This window comes from Lissotriton vulgaris, chromosome 7, assembly GCF_964263255.1.
Source record: "Lissotriton vulgaris chromosome 7, aLisVul1.2, whole genome shotgun sequence".
NCBI lineage: Eukaryota > Metazoa > Chordata > Amphibia > Caudata > Salamandridae > Lissotriton > Lissotriton vulgaris.
Window position 1 is genome coordinate 756,870,358 of NC_141695.1, and position 20,152 is coordinate 756,890,509.

The 20,152-nt window shown below is 43.6% G+C and overlaps 1 protein-coding gene across 2 annotated transcripts in view; it reads left to right on the plus strand.

The window, feature by feature from the left end:
* MTNAP1 (mitochondrial nucleoid associated protein 1) overlaps window positions 1–20,152 on the plus strand; it is a 147,977-nt gene that overhangs the window by 106,534 nt on the left and 21,291 nt on the right. For both annotated transcript variants that reach the window (XM_086930986.1, XM_086930985.1), the window contains exon 4: window positions 2,845–2,961. In XM_086930986.1, coding sequence (XP_086787112.1) covers window positions 2,845–2,961 — 117 coding nt within the window. The remainder of the gene's footprint in view (window positions 1–2,844; window positions 2,962–20,152) is intronic.

Here is a 20,152-nt window from a genome sequence, read left to right on the forward strand (position 1 = left end):
CAATGGGCAAGGTGAGAGGGGAGCGGCGGACCACCACTCTGGGTCATTTCGGGGTTCACCTAGCACCCCGTCACAAGAGCATATCTCACAAACCTAGAGCTCAGCCATCAATGATGCCTTCGGTGTTAACACACCTTGTCCTTTTATCCTGGTTATACATATCCTCGTGCACTTTAGTATTTTTGTATTGAAACCGATGATATCAACTGCAGGTTGTCGGCTAAGAGAAGCAAACCTGCCCGCCAGAATTCCATTTTCCATCTTGGTCCTCGTCACTGCTTGTACAGCCTACGCAGCCAGTGTGAAGACCACTGCGAATATTGTGTAAGCACGTTTCTGCAGCAGGAAAGTCCGGGTTGCCAATTTATGATCCATAGTTGCAATAGCTTATTTTTTGAGAATCCCGAGACCTGCCAATAGTGCAGGTTTTTCAGATATGCAGTCCACGCTTACTGAGTGAGACTTAAGTAATAGTTTTCCTATCCTGCAACTTAAATTCAGCTGTGTACATTTGTCACTACAGATCAGAATGTTCAATCTGTTTTGTATACTATCAATATCAAGACTACTATATTCACTTGTGATGCAAGATCTCGTGCCAATGGAAGAGACAGACTTAAAGCCAAAATTTCTTGGTGTTGTGTAGATATAGAAAATCAACTACCATGCTCGGTATATTCTAGCCGACAGTGTATTATTGTGCTTTGGCATTGCACATCATTGCAACTCTCAGCAAATCATGCATCTTCTAATATACCATTATATGTTGGTCCATTGGGGCTCAAGCCTCTTGTGGGACAAGGAAATGTTATGACTCGTACACCCCAACATATGAGCACTGTAATGCTATTAGAACATGCCACCCACAAAGAGTGGAATTTTCTAAGTTAAATAGGGGGAAACAGGCCAACACTGGAATGCTGGAGAAAATTACATATGTTAGATATGTTTTGACTTTTTTACTCTGTTGTTTACGTACTGTTTGTAAAATGCCAGATGTTCTAATAATAGCGTTAGTGTATTATTTTCAAGAAACTTTGCCTAGGGAAAGTACATAACGATGTAAGGCCCAAAACACAAAACCATTTGCGCTAAACCGTTCTTGTTAAGTGTGCAAATGGTATAATATACAAGTGTAATCTTCACTTTTTCAATTTTAAAAATGTGAACTTAAACTTGAAAATTAGTTACTCACAAGTAATATTACACCAGTGGGATTAAATCTGCTCCCACGGGCAGCAAGTGCTTGATCCAAAGTAGGGATGCTAAATAAACTCAAAGGTTTTTGGGCGTTCACAAACCTCTAAAGGCAATTTCCATCTTCAATTTGCTCTAAGATTTACTCCTGTCAACGTCAGAAGTAAATCTCTTTTCATGGTGGGAATGCGGATGGGAAACTTTCAAAAATGTTTAGCACACACCTGCCAATTAATTGATCTCATCATGCTTTTCCTTGTAGAGGATGCGTTTTTCGTTGTGGGTTTGTTTACAGAGGATAATTAGTGACGCTATCCATGGAGAAACTATACAAAGTGAGAAGCACAAGCAGAGCTAAACCCCGTTTTGAATTAGAGGAGGAGTAGTCTTACGGAAAAATAGTGTTGAAAGGAATGGGACACCACAGATGGAATTGATCGCGTTGTTGATGTGCTCAACTGATCTTGAAGCTGTAGAACAGTTGCATGAGGTCTTAATGATTGGATGGGAAGAATCACGCAGGCGATTGGTGTTTAGAGATAAGGCTTTCTACTACACAGAATGTTGCCCTGAACAAATCCCATGCGAATAGGGATGAAACGCTTAGGCTGTTCATCTCTTACATGCCGTCTTGTCTTATTTGGAAGATTGTTAATACAACTGATGACAAACAATCCGAAAGAGTATTGTGCATCATATGATCGTTTGCTGTCAAGAATTGTGTTGTAAATCTTGATTAAAATGTGCACGAAATTTTTCTAGAGACTCACAAGTAGCTCTGCTTGTGCTCCTCACTTTGTTTAGTTTTTGTATGGGTTCGGATTTTTTCGGTTGATCCAAAAGAGTGAGCACAACTAAGGACATTTGGGACAAGCGTTGTGCAGGCGAAGATATACCATAACCGTCTTGCTGTTGTGATGATGCTGTCCATGGAGATTCAGTGCGCATATAGTAATGGTGGCGTTGGGCTGGATGTTGGATTTTCCATATGGCTTCATTCAAAACTGGCAGACGAATCATTGCAGCCTTCTAGCCAAACCCAAATGTGAGTGAAGTCTATTTAGAGATGATTGTGGAGTGTATTGCGGTAAGGTGCTGTGCGCAAGGGGGACTCCTAATACTTACTGTCTTTGATGGAACTCTTCTTCACAATCAAAAAGAAGGCCTTTGCCACAGGAGAAGGCAGACATTTGTCCAGCAGGTGGGGACATTTTCTTTGATCTTCTGGGGCTGCAGTGGGACAGAGTTGGCGGACGAGTTTGGACAGAGATAATGTAAATGTACATTGTGAATGCTTGTGCATGTGTAACAGCTACTTACAAACATGAGCTACAACGTTTGCAGCTTCCTAGGAGTGCTCCTGCTATTCTTCGAGCATTCCAAAACATAAGTAAATCTACACCAAACATAGGCGTAAACCTGTGAGTATAGATTTATACATTTTTATATGAATTGTGTCCTTTAATTTTGCACAAAACGGGTGTTTTAAGTTTTACTTGTCTTTTTCTTCAAAATACATATTTAAATGACATGGGGGTACTGGAGTAGGGTATCCGGTTTCATCTGGATTAAGTGTAAGTGGCTTGCAACAGAATTGGTTTTCCAGATTATTATGACTCAGCCTGTCTCCTGTCTTCTTTTTTACAGCCTGGGGACGATACTACAACAAGTACATCAATGTAAAGAGAGGTGGCATTGGCGGGATCACAATGCTGCTTGCCGGATACTGTGTTCTGAGCTACGCATGGAATTACAAGCATATCAGTATGGTTATTATTTAATGCAATTTTCCCTCTTCTTCCTGATTGTGTGTGGATTGACGTTTGGCGATTTCTCCCCTTTTTTGTGCATTGCTAATATTGATCCACATTGTAGTTAGATTAAAAGGTAGAGCTAGATGTTAGACTGGGCTCTTAATAGTATGAGGTTATAGTTAATAAGGTACACAACACAGAAAGCACATTTCATGCATCACAGGTTTTTAGCAGAGATCTTGACCTATCCCAGTGATATCCTAAGCACTTCTATGTTTTTAGGTCTTGCCTCTGACCCTGCAGACGCTGCTGCTTGTAAGACTTTTTGATAGTTTACAGTGGCTTTAGAGCCCACCTATTGCTTACCATTAGTTGGCATAATCGTCACTCTTGTTTTCTGGCTGCTGATTTGTTAATGCATGCAGGCTTTACTACCTCTTGTGTTTGGCCATCCACTTGAACATGTTATGTGCATTTGTAAAGCACACTATCACCCGCAAAGGTATCTTTGCTCTTAGGTGTGTGTGCCTAGCCCTGTCTAGGGTAGGTTGGTTAATTGAAAAGCCAGGTCTTCCGCTTGTGGAATTCAAGAGAGGAGGAGGCTCTGATGTAAAGTGGGAGGTCGTTTTACCCTTTTGTAGCAATTGAAGAGAACACCCTTCTCCTGATCTGATTCTGTGTATGCTTGGAATTTGTCCAAGAAGGATTCCTGCGGAGTAGAGGCGTCTGGGTGCTTTGCGCAAGAAGATGCAATTATTCAGCTAGGTTGGGCCCAAGTTGTGTTGTGCCGTCAATGTGTGTGCGAGCAGTTTGAAAAGTGCATGCTTGTATGTCGGGAGCAAGTGGAGCTCCCTGGGTGTGGTGTGATGTGAGTTCTTTGTAAGAGGATTAGGATGAGTCTTGCTACCAAGTTCTAGATGGTTTCTAGTCTTCTGGTGAGTTGCTTAGTGATCCTGGCATAGAGGGTGTTCTCATAGTCCAGCTTGCTAGTGATTAGGGCAAGTGGAGTTTTATTGGGTGTTGCTTTTGAGCCATTTGAAGATTTCCTTCAGCATCTTCAGGGTGTGGAAGAAGGATGTAGTAATGGTGTTAACTTGTGCGATCATGTCCAGTTTACAGTCAATGATTCTGAGGTTCCTGGAGTGGGTGCTGGGTGTGGGTCAGAGTTTGGCTGGCCACCCGTTGGAGTCCTATGGCAAGGTATTCTTGCTAAATGTCACTACTTCTGTCTTGTCTATCTTGAGCGTGATACAGTTGGCTTTCATCCAGTTAGCAAATTCGGCCATGCAGGCGTTGTACCAAATTCTTGTCCAAGGCGGTGGGTGGGGAGGGTATTAGTTGCATGTCATTGTTGAAGGAGAGGATGTCTACGGATGACGTTTGCCAGAAGGATCATGTATGCATTGCAGAGGGTGGGCAGAGCAATGACTTTAGAGGCACTCTACAGATAAGTTTGAGGGCTTCCAAGGAGTAAGTTGCCAGGCTTACGGCTTGACTAAAGTACTTGTGTCCTTCTACTGCTTGCCTTTTAGGGTGCTACTTTTTTCCTGTTGTTGAATCACTCAATGAGAGTGCATGTGACTTTGTGTTTCTTGTCACCATGTAGCCACTCCATGCCCAAATCCTTCCTGTTGCTTGTCCCCGTCCATCTCCGCCCCACCCACAACCTTCCCTTTTTCCATCTCCCGCTATTCGTGTTTTTGCTTTCCCCCTCCCATTGTCCATGTTTTTGCTTGCCTCCTCTCGCCCTCCTCCCGCTGTCTGTGTTGTTGCTTGCTCTTTCCGACTGTCTGTGTTTTTGCTTGCCCCCTCCTCACGCTTTCCATGTTATTGCTTGCTCCTCCTGCCCTCTGTGTTGTTTTTTTGCTAACTCCTGACACCTCCTGCCCTCTGTGTTGTTGCTTATCCCCTCTAACCCCGTGGTTTTGTCTCTCCTTTCCACACTTTGTGTTGTTTCTTGCCTCCCACGCTGTCTGTGTTGTTGCCTGCCCCCTACAGCTGTTCATGTTGTTGCTCACCACACCTGTGTTGTTGCTTATACCCTCCTGCCCTAGAGTGTTTTTGCTTCCTGCCTCCCTTCTTCCATGTTGTTTCTGGCACTCTTACCCTTGTGGTGTTGTTGCTTGCCCCTGTCTGCTGTCCGTGTTGCCCCACCCTCTGTAACAAAAAAGAAATTACACTGCAAGCAATGATGCTTTTAAAAAAACACTATCAGTCATGCAACCAACCTCCTGTTAACATTACTTTCCCCACCTCCCATAACAAAAATGTAAATGCTAGGACGCGGACACCGCTGGCCATGTTGGAGCACTTTTTCCCCATACACGCCGCGTTGCATATACTCTCTCCCTCTGACGACTCCTGAGCCATCCTCCCACCAGTATCTAAAAACTCACTTTTTTCGTTTTTTAAGTAGCACGGCAACTGTGCTGCTGTAGAACATGACTAAAAAACATTGACAGAGCCAGTAGCTGTCGTGTAGGTGTGACCTATTGACTTTGTCCATGCTCGTTTTATTGCGGTTCTTGGACCTCTGGGTTAGTAGTGTGGAGAGTGAAACTATAGGTACCAGAGGGCACAAGAATGGATGAATAGCATCTGACGTGGGACAACTTGGGATTTGTGCCTGTGATGTTGCAAACTAAATAATAACACTAATTATGGTATTTATAATATTGCTCATATTTATTGTTAATAGGATGATAACAAAGATACTGGTAATAATTGTTAAAATAATATTTTGTGACCTGCTTATGAGGTACCTGGACAGCCCTCAGTAAGTGGTAGTGTGGATCTACAGCCATCAAAACTCAAGTCCAAAATTACAACTAATTCAGGCTGCGTGAGTCCAGTACAACTGACCCCAAAATATGTACGTGGTTTCTGTTTGCCAACCACAAGCAATCCCTCTTGCTGAAGACGTTTGGAACAGTCAAAAATGGTACCTTGCTGAACTTTGTACCAATCCATTTTTAATTCTTAATTGGTAAGACATTATCATAATATAATTTTGAATAAAGTCGAGCACACACCAGAATAAAAAGCTACCCTTCAAATAAAACCAGTGCTTAATTTGTAAAAAAAAGAAGTGCAGGTGGTGAAAATTTTGCCAAGGAAGCCACCGCTAACGTCTTCCTCCCGTGAGCCCCACTTTCAACACTCTCACTACCTCGGTCTCTATTTTCTAACCTTGATCTGTTGTCTGTCCCCTAAGTGTTTGCTCTAAGAGTCTATCCTCTCACCTCTCTAATTGTTTTCTATCACCTTTGTCACACCCTGTATTTCTGATGTGCCCTCTATTCATTTTAGCCCTGCCCTTTTTTCTCTTCACGTTTATCCATGCTCTGCCCTCTCTCCCCTCGATCTTGGCTCTTTACTATCACTCCCTAGCAGTGATTAGCTGTGTCTCTATTTTAGAATTTGTCTGATTTTTTTCCCTCTGTCCTGTCCTCCACATTCTTTCATTCTATCTTCTCTCTCCTTAATGCTCTCTGCTTCACATCATGGGTGCTTTCTCTTTGTATCTGATTTGCTCTCCTCCTTTTCTTATACTTTGCTCCATTTTATCTCTATCCTCTCTTGTTGTTTCTTTTCCTCTGTACTCTTGCTGTATCTCATCTCTAAAGCTGCTGCTGCCTGTGACCCCTGTCGCCACCTGTACATGTCCCTGCTATTTTGAACTCTGAGTTTTCCAGTTGTCATTCCTAAAGAAGTGGAAGATGACGTGTTTTACTTTCTTACCTACACCGAGTGCAAAAACAAAATGTACACCAATGTTTTTGCATATATTAATCAGTGTGGTGTGACTGGCTTTAATGCGGAACAGGCGGCTGCTTGAGCACAGCAGGTCATGTCACTGCTAGTGCTGCCTGTAATTAGTAGGTCCAGGGATGAAGACAGCATCAGCATCAACTGCTCAGCTTGCTGTGATCCTGCCTGCTACAGCACAAGCATTGTCCCCAGCAGTAATGCTGCCAATGCCGGTAATTATGGCTGTGGTGCCTACTGGACTCACAATTACCATGCTGCAGTGCAGCGCATAGATTCTACTGGTGACGTCATGGTGCACAAAAGTTGTGTTGGGCCACAGCCGCATCGAGCCCATTGAGGATAGCAGCAATGCAGGGCTGCTGGATATGATACTTTGGCTATGCAACAAGTGGAAAGTCCACACTTACTTTCATTTATTCTGTAGTGTAGTTCCTATATTCCCAATGCGCATTGGAATAATATATCCTATAGTTGTGACGTAGGACTTAGGTCGACTAGGTCTCTATCGAATATATTAGACTTAATTGTGAGTGCCAGCTAGCTCAGAGGTCATTAGAAACTTTCTCAAATAAACAAGAATGGATTAGTTTCTGACAACCGCATAAACATAACAACTTTGTTAACCCAAGATAAAACGTATCTTCAGAGTCGTGGAAACAATAGATAGATATTTTACTCAGTCAATCGTGCATGCTTCGTTTCATCAGAGGTGCAGAGAAATAGAGAGACGGGCGTTTTCAATAAAAGTATTTATTGAACAGTCTTCTTTCTCATGCAGACAAAATCAACTGCTACAATCGTAATACTGGCTGTAAAGTTTAATGCATACAGCAAGAAGAGTATTATAAAATAATACTGTAAAAGCATGGTATGGTTTCTAAGCGATAAAATACATACATACATAAATAAATAAAGACTAAATAAATACTAAAAGTACTCAACTGGTGCTTCTAAAATACGCCTACCCCGATGTACCTAACCTAAGTCTAGTACTAGGGAAGGAGTAAGTATGGTGTAGCATAGGTTTAGTATTCTTTTGCCAAGAATCTATCCAAGATTTCTCTTAGGGTCTAATCAGCTCCGTACCTTGATTTAGAATGAAAGAGGTCTGGTATCTCTCGGGGTCAGGACTTGATTTCCCAATACCCCGCAAGGGGAGCTTGGAAACACTGGAGCTGGATTTCTCGGCAAGAGAAAAGACAGCATCTCTCTCAGTGCGTCAGCTGGAGGGTCTGCTTCCTTCGGCACTTGCTGTAGCGAGCTGCGTCGGGCAAGTAGATAGTCGAACTGCTCCAAACCACCGCGTGTTTGTTAGGGCAAGTGTGGGCATATTTATACCTTGAAGGTGCCGAGTTTGAGGTAAAGGTGGACATAATAACGTCATCAAAGAGTCGCAATTCTTTGAAAACTCCTTAAGTTCTTGGACAAATCAATATTCAAGCAAGTGGAAGTCCCTAACTGCTGAAGCCGAGTTTTCCAAGAAATCGTTGTGGCTTTTCGGAACTAGTGGAAGTATCCATGCCTGTATTTGGACTGCATGGGCTATGTCTAATAATGGTTATGATTTCTATGCCTATATAACGACAAGGTGATTTATACCTGTATAAGGGCATGAATTGGGAAAATTACACTAGGGTCCTAAAATGCTATACAACAATTCTTCCTCAAGAGCCCTCACTCCCAAGTTCCAAATGCGCTCTTGCAACTTCCTTGCCTCAACTCCGTCATGAGCCAGTCCCCAGCTACAATTATCCAATGGGAGGTTTAGGCTCAGGCAGTGGCAGGGTGCAGCAGACTAGGGGAATAGAATGCAAGCCATAGTTAGTCAATGACTTCTCGGATTTGTGATCAGCGTGATGACGTTATCACTAAAGTGGTGATACACAATCATACCTGCCTGGACAGGCATATGCCGGCCTGCCTATGAACATTTACCAGCCAGTCACCATGCAATGTTTGTTATTCTTTTTATTTTGAAATGAAAAATTAATATTGAGACCCCTACCTGCAGGTTCAGAAATTATAGCCCTGTGAAAGAAGTGCAGGTGCTGAGCACCTGAAAGCACCTGCTCAAATTAAGCACTGAATAAAACCTAAAATAGTGGTTCGCCATTAGTCCTAGATTCTGAAGCACCGCTAATCATAGCTGTTATTACTTTGCGGTATATAAATACCAGCAACTTAACCAGAAAGGTACAGTTGTGGTCTGAAAAGCTAATAAGAGACAATACGTGTGCTTCCTCTACTATACGAACAGTGCGATTCTAAAATATTAACCTTAATAACAATTTCCACACGTTAGTTAATCTCGACAAATGCATACATTCTATATATTCGACAAGTGGGATTCAGTACAGGCTCCACACACACACATTTTTTGTCAATATATTGAAAATTATATTCCATGTAGTAGTTACGAATTTCTTTGGGTGGATCAATAGTAAGGTACCTTTGAGGGCTATAAACTCGGCAGGTTTTCCGTGTGGATTGAGAAAAGTCTCCTTCCACATTAAAGACTGGATTGACTCCGTGCTGCCTCATCCTGCCTGGCATATAGTATGGAGGTACACGAGAGCAGATTCATCAGATATTGCGCAGTGCCAAATTCTAAACATAAGATCTCCAGAGGAGTGCATTGGTGTAAATATTCTCCCCATGAGCCTATGTTCTCAACTTCATTTTTTAGTTTCCCCACATAAATCGTAGAACAGTGGCGGAAAAGTGAGACAAGCTTAGTGTAGTAAAGAAACAATTGTGTATATGCAGACACTCCAATTAAAAAAGAAAAAAGAATCTAATTAAATTACACCTATGTATCACTGTCACCCTTTATTGTGACAAAACAGGACCTCAGTGATGCTCTGTTGGTCAAAGAGTACAGCTATAGATGGACCACATGTGGTAAAATCAGAAATATGACCATGAACAAACATAGAAGGATGACTGGTAGCAATGGGGAAGGTCAGCCTTTCTAGACATGGAAACCCGGTAAAGATTTCTGTGTGCTGACTTGGATAAAGAAGCACTCAGATTGAGAAAACCCTATGTCTGGTTGCATGTGGTGGTGGAACATCCAAGGCTTACTGGTGGCTCTGACTAAAAATAAGCATATGCAAGAGCAATTGTCTTTGCCAATGTGTTTAGCCATGTTGTACACCAGCATGGCTAAAAGTTAGTGACATAGAGGAGAGTGGCATGCAGTGGTGTAGAGTGGAATGGCGAAGAGTGGAGTAGAGTGTTGTAATTGGGGTGGCATAAAGTGGGGTCGAGTAGAGTAGCATACAGTGGAGTGGCTTAGAAGAGTGGACTGGTGTAGAGTGTTGCAGTGTATACTGGCCTAGAGTGCAGTAGCACAGAATTCAGAGAGCGTACAATGCTATAGAATTCAGTGGCATAGATTAGAGTATTGCATTGTAGAGGGCAGCGGTGTAGGATGTAGTTGTGGAGAGTAGAGTGGCATAGAGTGCAGTGGAAAGTGTAGGGTGGTGCAGAGTAGAGTGCCATAGAGAGCAGTGGCGTAGAGTAAAGTGATGCAAAGTAAAGCTGTGTAGAGTGCAGTGGCATACAGTGCATTGGTGTAGAATGAAGCAGTGCAGAGTAGAGTGGTGAAGAGCTTAGTGTTGCAGAGTAGAGTGTTTCAGGGTGCAGTGGTGTAGAGTGGCATTGAGTACAGTGGTGCAGATTAGAGTGCAATGGTGTACAGTGGAGAGGAGTGGCGTAGAGTAGAGTGGACTGGTGTGGCGTGCTTTGGCGTAGAGTGCAGCGTCAATTAATTCAGCATCGTAGAATGTGCATTGTAGATTAGAATGGTGCATTGTATATTGGAGTGGCATACAGTGGAGTACTGCATAGTGAAGTGATGTAGAGTGGTGTAGAGTGCAGTTGTGCAAAATAGAACGGCGTAGAGTTCAGTGGTGGCGAGTGCTGTGCTGTTCAGTGTTATGCAGTGGTATAGAGTGGCATAGAGTGTAGTTGCGTAGAGAGCAGTAGTGCAGGGTACAGTGCAGTGGCCTAGAGCTCAGCTTCATAACGTGCAGTTGCGTAGAGTGCATTGGCGCAGAGTGGAGTGGCGCAGAGTGGAGTGCATTGGTGTAGAGTACAGTGGCAGAGAGTAAATTGTTTTAGAGTGAAGTGGAGTGGAGTGTTGAAGGATAGAGTGCAGTGGCATAGAGCAGAATGGTGTAGAGTAAAGTGGCATAGAGTGTAGTGTTGCAGAGTAGATTACAGTGGCCTACAGTAAATTGGCATAGAGTGCAAGGGCGTAGAGAGGAGTTGTACAGAGTAAAGTTCATTGGCGTAGAGTGTATTGGTATGGAATTCAGTGTTGCAGAGTGGAGTTGTGCAGATAAGAGTGGAGTGGAGTGGCCTAGACTGGAGTGGTGTAGAGTGGTGTAGAATGCAGTGGCGAAGAGTGCTCTGGTGTAGAGTAGAATGGCATAGAGTGCATTGGCAAAGAATAGAGTGGTGCAGAGTATAGTGTCATGAAGTGAAGTGGCGTAGATTGGAGTAGAGTGCAGTGGTGTGGAGAGGTGCAGAGTAGAGAGGAGTGTGGTGGTGTAGAGTGGAGTATACATCGTTTGGTAGCACATTGCCAATACAGACAACACATTTTCGATTGAAATGACAAGCACATGTTCATAGACAAACAGTTTTACTTATAAAACTATACCCTGCACAAAGGATATTGTGTGGAAATGACACCACCTAGTGTATTGATTTGTTCTGGTCATATTAGAGTATTTGTTTCCAACACAATTCTGAATTAACAAAAAATGTGCTTCATGTGTGTCTTCCTAATTTGGATATATTTTAAAATACCTGCACAATTTATTTAAATGTGGTAGTGTGCTAGAAAAAAACCTTTCCGACCACCAGTATCCAGAAAGATTGTTGTATAAATCCTCTCACTTTGAAGTCAGTGAAAGAAAAGTAAACACTAAGCTCCCTCGGAAGACATGCTGTCATTTGACCTCTGTCTTTGAATGCACAGCAAATGGGGCACTCGTAGAAGAATAAAAGGCTTTGCTCCTTGGAAGGGACAAAGTGAAGCAGGATCGCCTAAAACAAATAAAGCCAGCAAACAGAAAGCCAGAAAATGCAAGTAACAAAGCCAATGGTAAGCAACAGGCGTATTACATTTCCAGGGAAGCTTTCCAAATGCCCCCATATATCTTTATCAAACCAGAAAGCTGTGCTGTCTTTGATTTAATAAGGTGCACTTTACAAACGGGAACATTTCTCAAACAAAACCTAAGCAAGGTTCCTTCTGTTCATGCAAAAATTTTAATTGAAAAGAACTCAGTTTTTTTGGTACACTTTTCTTTTCTATTTAAAGTTAATTTTCTGCGCAAATGTACTCTGGAGACTTCTTTCCAAAAGCATCTTTGTGGGTTTCTTCAGAAACCTGAGCAGTTGTGCATGAGTGATATTAGGGAGTGAGCTGTATTCTTCCACGAGATATGCACTTGACTAACTGGTACAGATAAATCACCCCCCTTCAACAAGCAGGAGTTAACAGTAGTTTGTTTGCATGTCAAGGAATGCAGCAAGACTACTCTACCCACATTGTCTCTGCTTAGCAGCTGTTCGAAATAACCTGCTTAACATTGGCACTTTTTAAGCTTCAGGGGGTTGGTAAACTAAAAGTGGAGTGTCTAGTGGAAGTCCTCCTATATTACAGCTGTAAGCATCCAGGTTAGCCGCAAACTGCTAGGTGGAAAGAGTCTTGCTCTCGTCTGAAAAGAATCTGCTTTGATAGTCTTCTGGTCAGCCTCAGGCTGGCAACTGGTACCTGAGATAGTGACCCATACCTTCATGTTATGTTATATTAACAGGCATTTGTTAGAAGTCCATACAGTGGTCACCCAGGAGCTGAATAACTCCTTGATGAGGTGTGAATTGACTCCCAGAGCTGGGACAAAAGCTTTGGGTGTGGGAAGAGGTTGACAATCCAAGGAGCATCATGGCGCTGATCGAACAGTTGATAGACAGGGTAACTGAGGCAGGAGACCTGGATTAGATGAGTGCTCTGCAAAGTGCATCAGGAGCCTTAAAAATCCAGGTTTTCAGGACCTTTCTGAAAAGGGTTTCTAATTGGTTCCAAAGCCTGGAACCAACTTCCCACTCACCACCGTTTCATCCAATCACTGCAATAGATTTTCCCGCTTTTGAGACACATCTAAAAGCTGTGGGTTTAACAAATTAGAGTTAAATGATCTAAGAATAAGGTATGGTACATAGTGCTCAAATCTAGGCCAAAGGTAGTGGGGGCCTGAGGAATAGAAGATCCTAAAGGTAATTATCAGGCTCTTGAACAATATTTGTTTGTTTATTGGTAGCCAATGTAGTGCTTCCAGTGCAGCCGATGCTGATCACCTCCTGGGCCATTTTAGTACCAGGCGGGCTGCTGCGTGTTGTACAATCTGTAGTTGGTGTAGGACCGACATGTTAGCTCCTGCATTGAGGCAGTTGCAGTAGTCCAGTCTAGATGTAATTAGGGCCACTACCACTGCTTGTTTTGCTGTGCTGGGGAGTAAGCCAAAGAACCTTTTAAGTGATTTTTTTCATCCTTCCAGTTGGAGAATCAATGTGTTAAAACTAAGGTCTACAAAAACCTCTCAATGTTCCTGTAGCTAATTTGACTAAAATGAATTAACCTAGTACACCCGCCTATTGATCTGCCCCAGATACTCTCTTGACTAGGTGACTAGCTGAAAAGTTTAAATGAAAAGGTTGAAAAAAATTTGATCTGGAAAGAACACATTTGAATCTATACATTTGTGAGTAGATAGTGGTGACTACATATTAATTCTTCCTCATTTATTTTGAAGGCTAATATTGCTCACTACATGCATTGTTTTCTTCTTTTTACGGGAGGAGACTGAAGTTCTTCTTTATCAGAGATATTTTTTCTAGAACTTGCAGAAAAAGAGGATTCACTCTCTACGCCTTACTCCTTTCTCTATTCTACTTGGTATACTTACTTTTTGCTTACCACCCCCATACCCTTTATATTACTTTCCCAGACTTTCTGTGTTTGACCCTCATTTCATACTATTTGACCTTAAAGAGAAAATACCCCCTTTTGCGTGGTCCCCCTGCTTTTTTTTCTATATTTTGATTGCTGGTTATTGGATTCTACACACTGTGATACTGATGTTCAATTAAACACACAAAAGATGATTTGAGGAATTCCTGCATTGTGTCTAACCACAGGCGATTGCTTGGGGTAGCATTCCAACCCACTGTTCTTTTCCCCACCATGTCACCTCAGTTTGAACCCAGCCACATACAAATCAGTCTTGACTCGGCTCAAATAGGAAAAGTCCAGTCCAAACAGCAAGGCCAGGTCCTCCCTGAACCGCAACTCAAGTAACCCAAGAATGGTTTCACTCTGATTGGGTCTCTTCAGTCGGGTGTAGCTTGATTCCAGTGGCATAGTGATCACAGGACTCATGTCTGGGTATACCGCTGCCATTTAGGACGGTACATGAAACACACAAAAGAGGATGGGAGGAATGCGTACAATTTGTCTTATCTCTGGCAATCACTCAGGGTAGCATTCCAACCGATCGTTCTTTGCCCACCATGTCACCTCCTTTTGAACCCAGCCAAATGCAAATCAGGTCAGGTTCTCCCTGAACCATAACATAAACATCCAAAGATCTATTTCACGTTGATTGGGGCTCATCTGTCCGTAGGTTGTAGTTTGGTTCCAGTGGCACAAAGATATTTTTTGCACGCATCCTCTCATCACTTTTTGATTGTTTGGCTTATGTCTAATGCTCAATGTATGTGCTCTGGTTCCTAAAACATCTTGAATTGGCTAAATCCCTGATCGGCAAATTTAACATACCTATGAGTCCCTAGTATATGGTACAAAGTGTACCTGTAGCCTATAAGTTAAATGTTATTAGTGGACTACAGCACATAACGGGCCACTACTATGTGACTATGCAAAACATGACTGCCAACAGGACACCAGTAACTTGACTGTGCAGGCTTAAACTGCAAATTTGACCAGTAAAAATAACCCCTTTGGACAGGCTTAAACCTTCCATTTAAATATTAGTATACGGCAGGGTGCAGGATATTTAAAAGTAGGACATGTCAAACTTTCATGTTAAACATGTCCTTACAGTGACAATGGCCTAAAACCTATTTTCACTGTTGGAGAGTTAGCTGTTTCATTAGAAAACAATGGGATACATTATTAAAATTGAATAATGCTATCTCCACCTAGGAACCAGATAAAAAGTTCATTCTTGGACTTTTTAAAGTATTTAGTACAAATCCAATTAAATGTTAAAGTCTGATTTGTACTAAATATTTTACAAAGGTACTTCTAAAAAGTCACCTTTAAAGTACCTATAGCCTCTAGAAGTCCATACAGTGGTCACCCAGGAGCTAAATAGCTCCTTGATGAGGTGTGAATTGGCTCCCAGAGCTGAGGCAAAAGCCTTGGGTGTGGGGAGAGGTTGACCTTTCCTTGACAGGATGGCCTTATGGGCTTTGCCATCCCTTGCAAATCTTCAAAGGATACCTACCATGTCACTGCCAGATGCCACTCTAGGCCTGCCTCCATGTTGTCTTCCTAGTCAGGCTGACTCCAAACCCCAGTGGGAGCAACGTCAGAACTGGTTTAGAGTGACCTGAGGGAGGGTTTGTCTATTTTCATAGCCACACCACCTAAGTGGGCAAAGGGAGCTCTGCACAAGGAAAGAAAGGTCCTGCCATGTTGGGTTTGGGAACATAAGTACAATGTGGGATTGTTTGCTGTTAGGCAAAATGGAACTGCTGCAAAATTGGGTAGGGTGGCCCTTGGGAACCTTTTCCATATTAGTGAGCGGGGCCAGAAGTCACCACCACCCACAAGCTAGGGCCAGGTATAAATGTTGCACCCCAGGGTGCATTCTTCATAAGATTACTGGACATGTAGAAGACAGAAGAAGGACTGCACCTGCTGTTGAGAAATGTGCTGAGAACCCTAATGGCTGGACATGCTCCAACTTGTACCGAGGACTAAGAAGTGTACTCCAAGGGTCTGTTGGCTGATTAAGCTATAGGGACACAAAAGCTGGAAAAAGCCCAATTTCCTGAAGCAGCCTAACTTACCAGTTTCAATGGTACCTGCTATTGTCCCTACTGGTGGCAGCATCTGTTGGAGTGAGTCCTAACCCCAACCTTGGCCCCCTAGTTCATGGACCCTTGGCTGGTGCTATAGTGGACTTCCCCAGTTCCCATGGTGGAAGAAGTGGTACTAGAAACATTTTTCCAACTCTCTGCCTGGAGAACCGACAGAGATCGGGGTCACTGTTAAAGCAGTTGACGTTGAATCACTGGTTGGCCTCAATTTGCAGACCTGCCCCGCTGAAGAAGATACAATATCCAGAAAAGCTTATAAATCAGAAAGTAGAAGGCTTTACTGGGACAGACACCGAGCAGCATCCAATCAACGTTGAGGCCTTCGTTGGCACAAATTCACCCACTCAGTGCTTTTCACCTTCGTCCACGACCGCACAAGGATCGCCCTCTTCAGCAACCCGCCAACGTAGATCAGCTCTTCTTATCCAGCTAGCAAATTGCCCCACTACCGACTCGACGGCCACTTTTTCTCCATAAAAGTTTCTAAGTCTGATGGCAACTATTTAACCGGGACCAACCTGGTGATCGTATCCAACTCATGCTCCATCATGCTCAACCTCAAACCTTACCAATATCCCAGCCTAGACCAGTTGCCCGCGGTTGGCGTGTTATGCTTTTTTGTGCTATTTTTATTTAAAACCTTTAAAATACATATCACTAGTTCACTCTATTGGATTTATGTTGCTTTAGTGTCCTTTCATTCATTATCAATGTGGGAAAGTCTATGAGGGTTTAACCAAATGGGTATTTAAGAGTGAACACCCCAGCTTACATATCTTGTCTTTTGGAGATCCTACTAGTTTCCCTTCAGACCAATGGACCATTGCTGCCTTTTTCTGAAGGAGCAATAACTAAAATAGAACACACAGGTTATTCATCATCAACTATTAAATACTTTACATTGAATCAATGATGAGAGTTTGTGAGTAGTTTTAAGGGTTTTATTTTATAATTAAAGATAGAGGTTTCTCTGAGTCTTTAATCATTAGTCAAATATCAATTAGGTTACAGAATTGATAATTGAAAAGAATGTAATTAGTGTAGATCATATTATAATAAACACACAGTGTGTTCTATTAAAGAAGGAATCCCTAGTATAAGAATTGGGCACAAATTATGTCAGAACCCATGAAGACTTAAAAAATAAAGGCAAGAGTGCAGAGTTTCCCATAAAGAGGAAATAAAACATACAGCAAATATGCCTTGGTAAAGTCAATAAGTCAAAGCATAAAGCTTGGCGTTTTAATAAATGACTGAAAGAAATCTGTCTCCTCCCCTGCTCTCATCTGAATCAAAATCTCCTCACCTCTAAGGCAGTCTTCCCTCTAGTTCTATTCTGTTTGGTTCTCATCTAAGGCAGTCGTCTCTCCTCTAGTTCTGAAGCTCCTAATCTAGAAACTGGTTTCTAAATCTATGAATATTGCATAAAATAAGGCATGTTTCTTCATCTCCTCCAATGGAAACCCTGCATTTTCCAAAAGGTACATCTTGCTGGCTATCACTATGTTTTAGGGCAAATTTAGAAGTTTATTTAAAATAATCTTATTTTCTAACCTTCTGATAGAGAAATGTGTTATTCTAACTAAACACATTACATTAGCTGCAAGAGAAACGTATCATTTAAGCAGGAATAACATTAGAAACATATTGTGGCAATGCATTTTAAAATAGGTGTGCCGTCTTTCTCTCTACGAAAAACCAAAGGTGATGATGGACGGAGCGTTGACAATACAAGCACTCACCCCTAGTCAACTGATCTGGGTTTAATCCATCACCGTTCTTTAGCTCACTCCGCCACCCCAGTTCAGACATGGCCATATGCAAATCAGTCTGAACCTGTGCCTCATGGGAACAGTCCAGCCCAAACTGCAAAGCCATGTCTTCCCTGGACCGGAATCAAGCTTCCCAGGACCGGTTTCTGGCATTACAGCCGTCTTCAGCCGGGCTTGCTTGACTCCAGTGGCAAAGTGAGCAAGGGACTCACGTCTGAGCATACCCTGCCAACTTAGGACGAACAAAGAAAAGCCAAAGGTGATGATGGACGCAGTGTTGACAATACAAGCACTCACCCCCAGTCAACTGTTCTGGGTTTAATCGATCACCGTTCTTTAGCTCACTCCGCCACCCCAGTTCTGACATGGCTATATGCAAATCAGTCTGACCCTGTGCCTCATGGGAATAGTCCAGCCCAAATTGCCAAGCCATGTCTTCCCTGGACTGGAATCAAGCTTCCCAGGACCGGTTTCTGGCATTACAGCCGTCTTCAGCCGGGCTTGCTTGACTCCAGAGGCAAAGTGAGCAAGGGACTCACGTCTGAGCATACCCTGCCAACTTAGGGCGAACAAAGAAAAACCAAAGGTAATGATGGACAGAGCGTTGACAATACCGCTCGTAGCAGATTCTAGCCAAGTGTTTGTTTCTTTGCTCATACTGGGACACTCTCCGTGTTATCTCCCGTTTTGCTATTTGGAATCTGTTTTCGTAAAGGACTCGCTGAAGGACCCTGATTACAAGGACTTACTGCGGGAGGCCGGGACTGCGAGGACCAGCACACCTTGCACAATCCACAGCTGGTGCCTCTTCCCGTGCTAGCCCCGCCTTTCTCCAATGGCATATTACTGCTCGCCGCCCCCGCTCTGCGGGTGCCGCTCTGCGGGTGCCGCTCGTAGCAGATTCTGGCCAAGTGTTTGTTTCCTTGCTCATACTGGGACACTCTCCGTGTTCTCTCCCGTTTTGCTATTTGGAATCTGTTTTCGTAAAGGATTCACTGAAGGACCCTGATTACAAGGACTTACTGCGGGAGGCCGGGACTGCGAGGACCAGCACACCTTGCACAATCCACAGCTGGTGCCTCTTCCCGTGCTAGCCCCGCCTTTTTCCAACGGCATATTACTGCTCGAGGCCCCCGCTCCGCGGGCGCCGCTTGTAGCAGATTCTGGCCAAGTGTTTGTTTCCTTGCTCATACTGGGACACTCTCCGTGTTATCTCCCGTTTTGCTATTAGGAATCTGTTTTCGTAAAGGACTCGCTGAAGGACCCTGATTACAAGAACTTACTGTGGGAGGCCGGGACTGCGAGGACCAGCACACCTTACGCAATCCACAGCTGGTGCCTCTTCCCGTGCTAGCCCCGCCTTTCTCCAACGGCATATTACTGCTCGCCGCCCCCGCTCCGCGGGTGCCGCTCGTAGCAGATTCTGGCCAAGTGTTTGTTTCCTTGCTCAAACTGGGACACTCTCCGTGTTCTCTACCGTTTTGCTTTTTGGAATCTGTTTTCGTAAAGGACTCGCTGAAGGACCCTCATTACAAGGAATTACTGCGGGAGGCAGGGACTGCGAGGACCAGCACACCTTGCACAATCCACAGCTGGTGCCTCTTCCCGTGCTAGCCCCGCCTTTTTCCAACGGCATATTACTGCTCGCGGCCCCCGCTCCGCGGGCGCCGCTCATAGCAGATTCTGGCCAAGTTTGCTTCCTTGCTCATACTGGGACACGCTCCGTGTTATCTCCCGTTTTGCTATTTGGAATCTGTTTTCGTAAAGGACTCGCTGAAGGACCCTGATTACAAGGACTTACTGCGGGAGGCCGGGACTGCGAGGACCAGCACACCTTGCACAATCCACAGCTGGTGCCTCTTCCCGTGCTAGCCCCGCCTTTTTGTGTGGACTTAAAATCACCTCCCCATCGCGCATCGCGGGACGGAGCACGGGGCGAAGCCCGGGCAAAGGGCGGGCCCTCCAAGGTCGTTTAAGGCCGTGCCGGGCTAGCCCCTTAACATCTTGGTGTTTGCTAACATTATCCAGGCACTTGGAACTTGTATCTACTCACTGCCTGGATTAGATAACATCTCGTAATTGTGTGATATCTACTACAAATTGCTGGCAGGCACTAGCTGTAAGTAACTATGTCCTCACGGGCTGGAAAAAATTATAGTATCACTCTTGCCACTTCAAATGGGGTGGCTACTGGAACCCTTGACCATTTTTTTAAGAGAGTTTCTAACGTACTCGAAAAGGAAATCGCTGATGTGTAGAAGCGTCTTTCCTTGGACTTAATAACGGGGAAGCGATCTTCTTTAGGGCAAATAGGGACTGTGGCCTCTCCGGTGTCTACAAACCGCATAGTGGAGGAAATTAGGTTGATGGATGTAGAGGATGCTGAGGATATCGGAGAAAAGTTGGATGGTTATAATAGTGTTTCATCTCTGTTGAGCCTGTCCACCAGTAGTGATGATGCTGATCTATCGAACTCTCCGAGGCTATCTATCCCATCTCCCCCCAATATTAGTC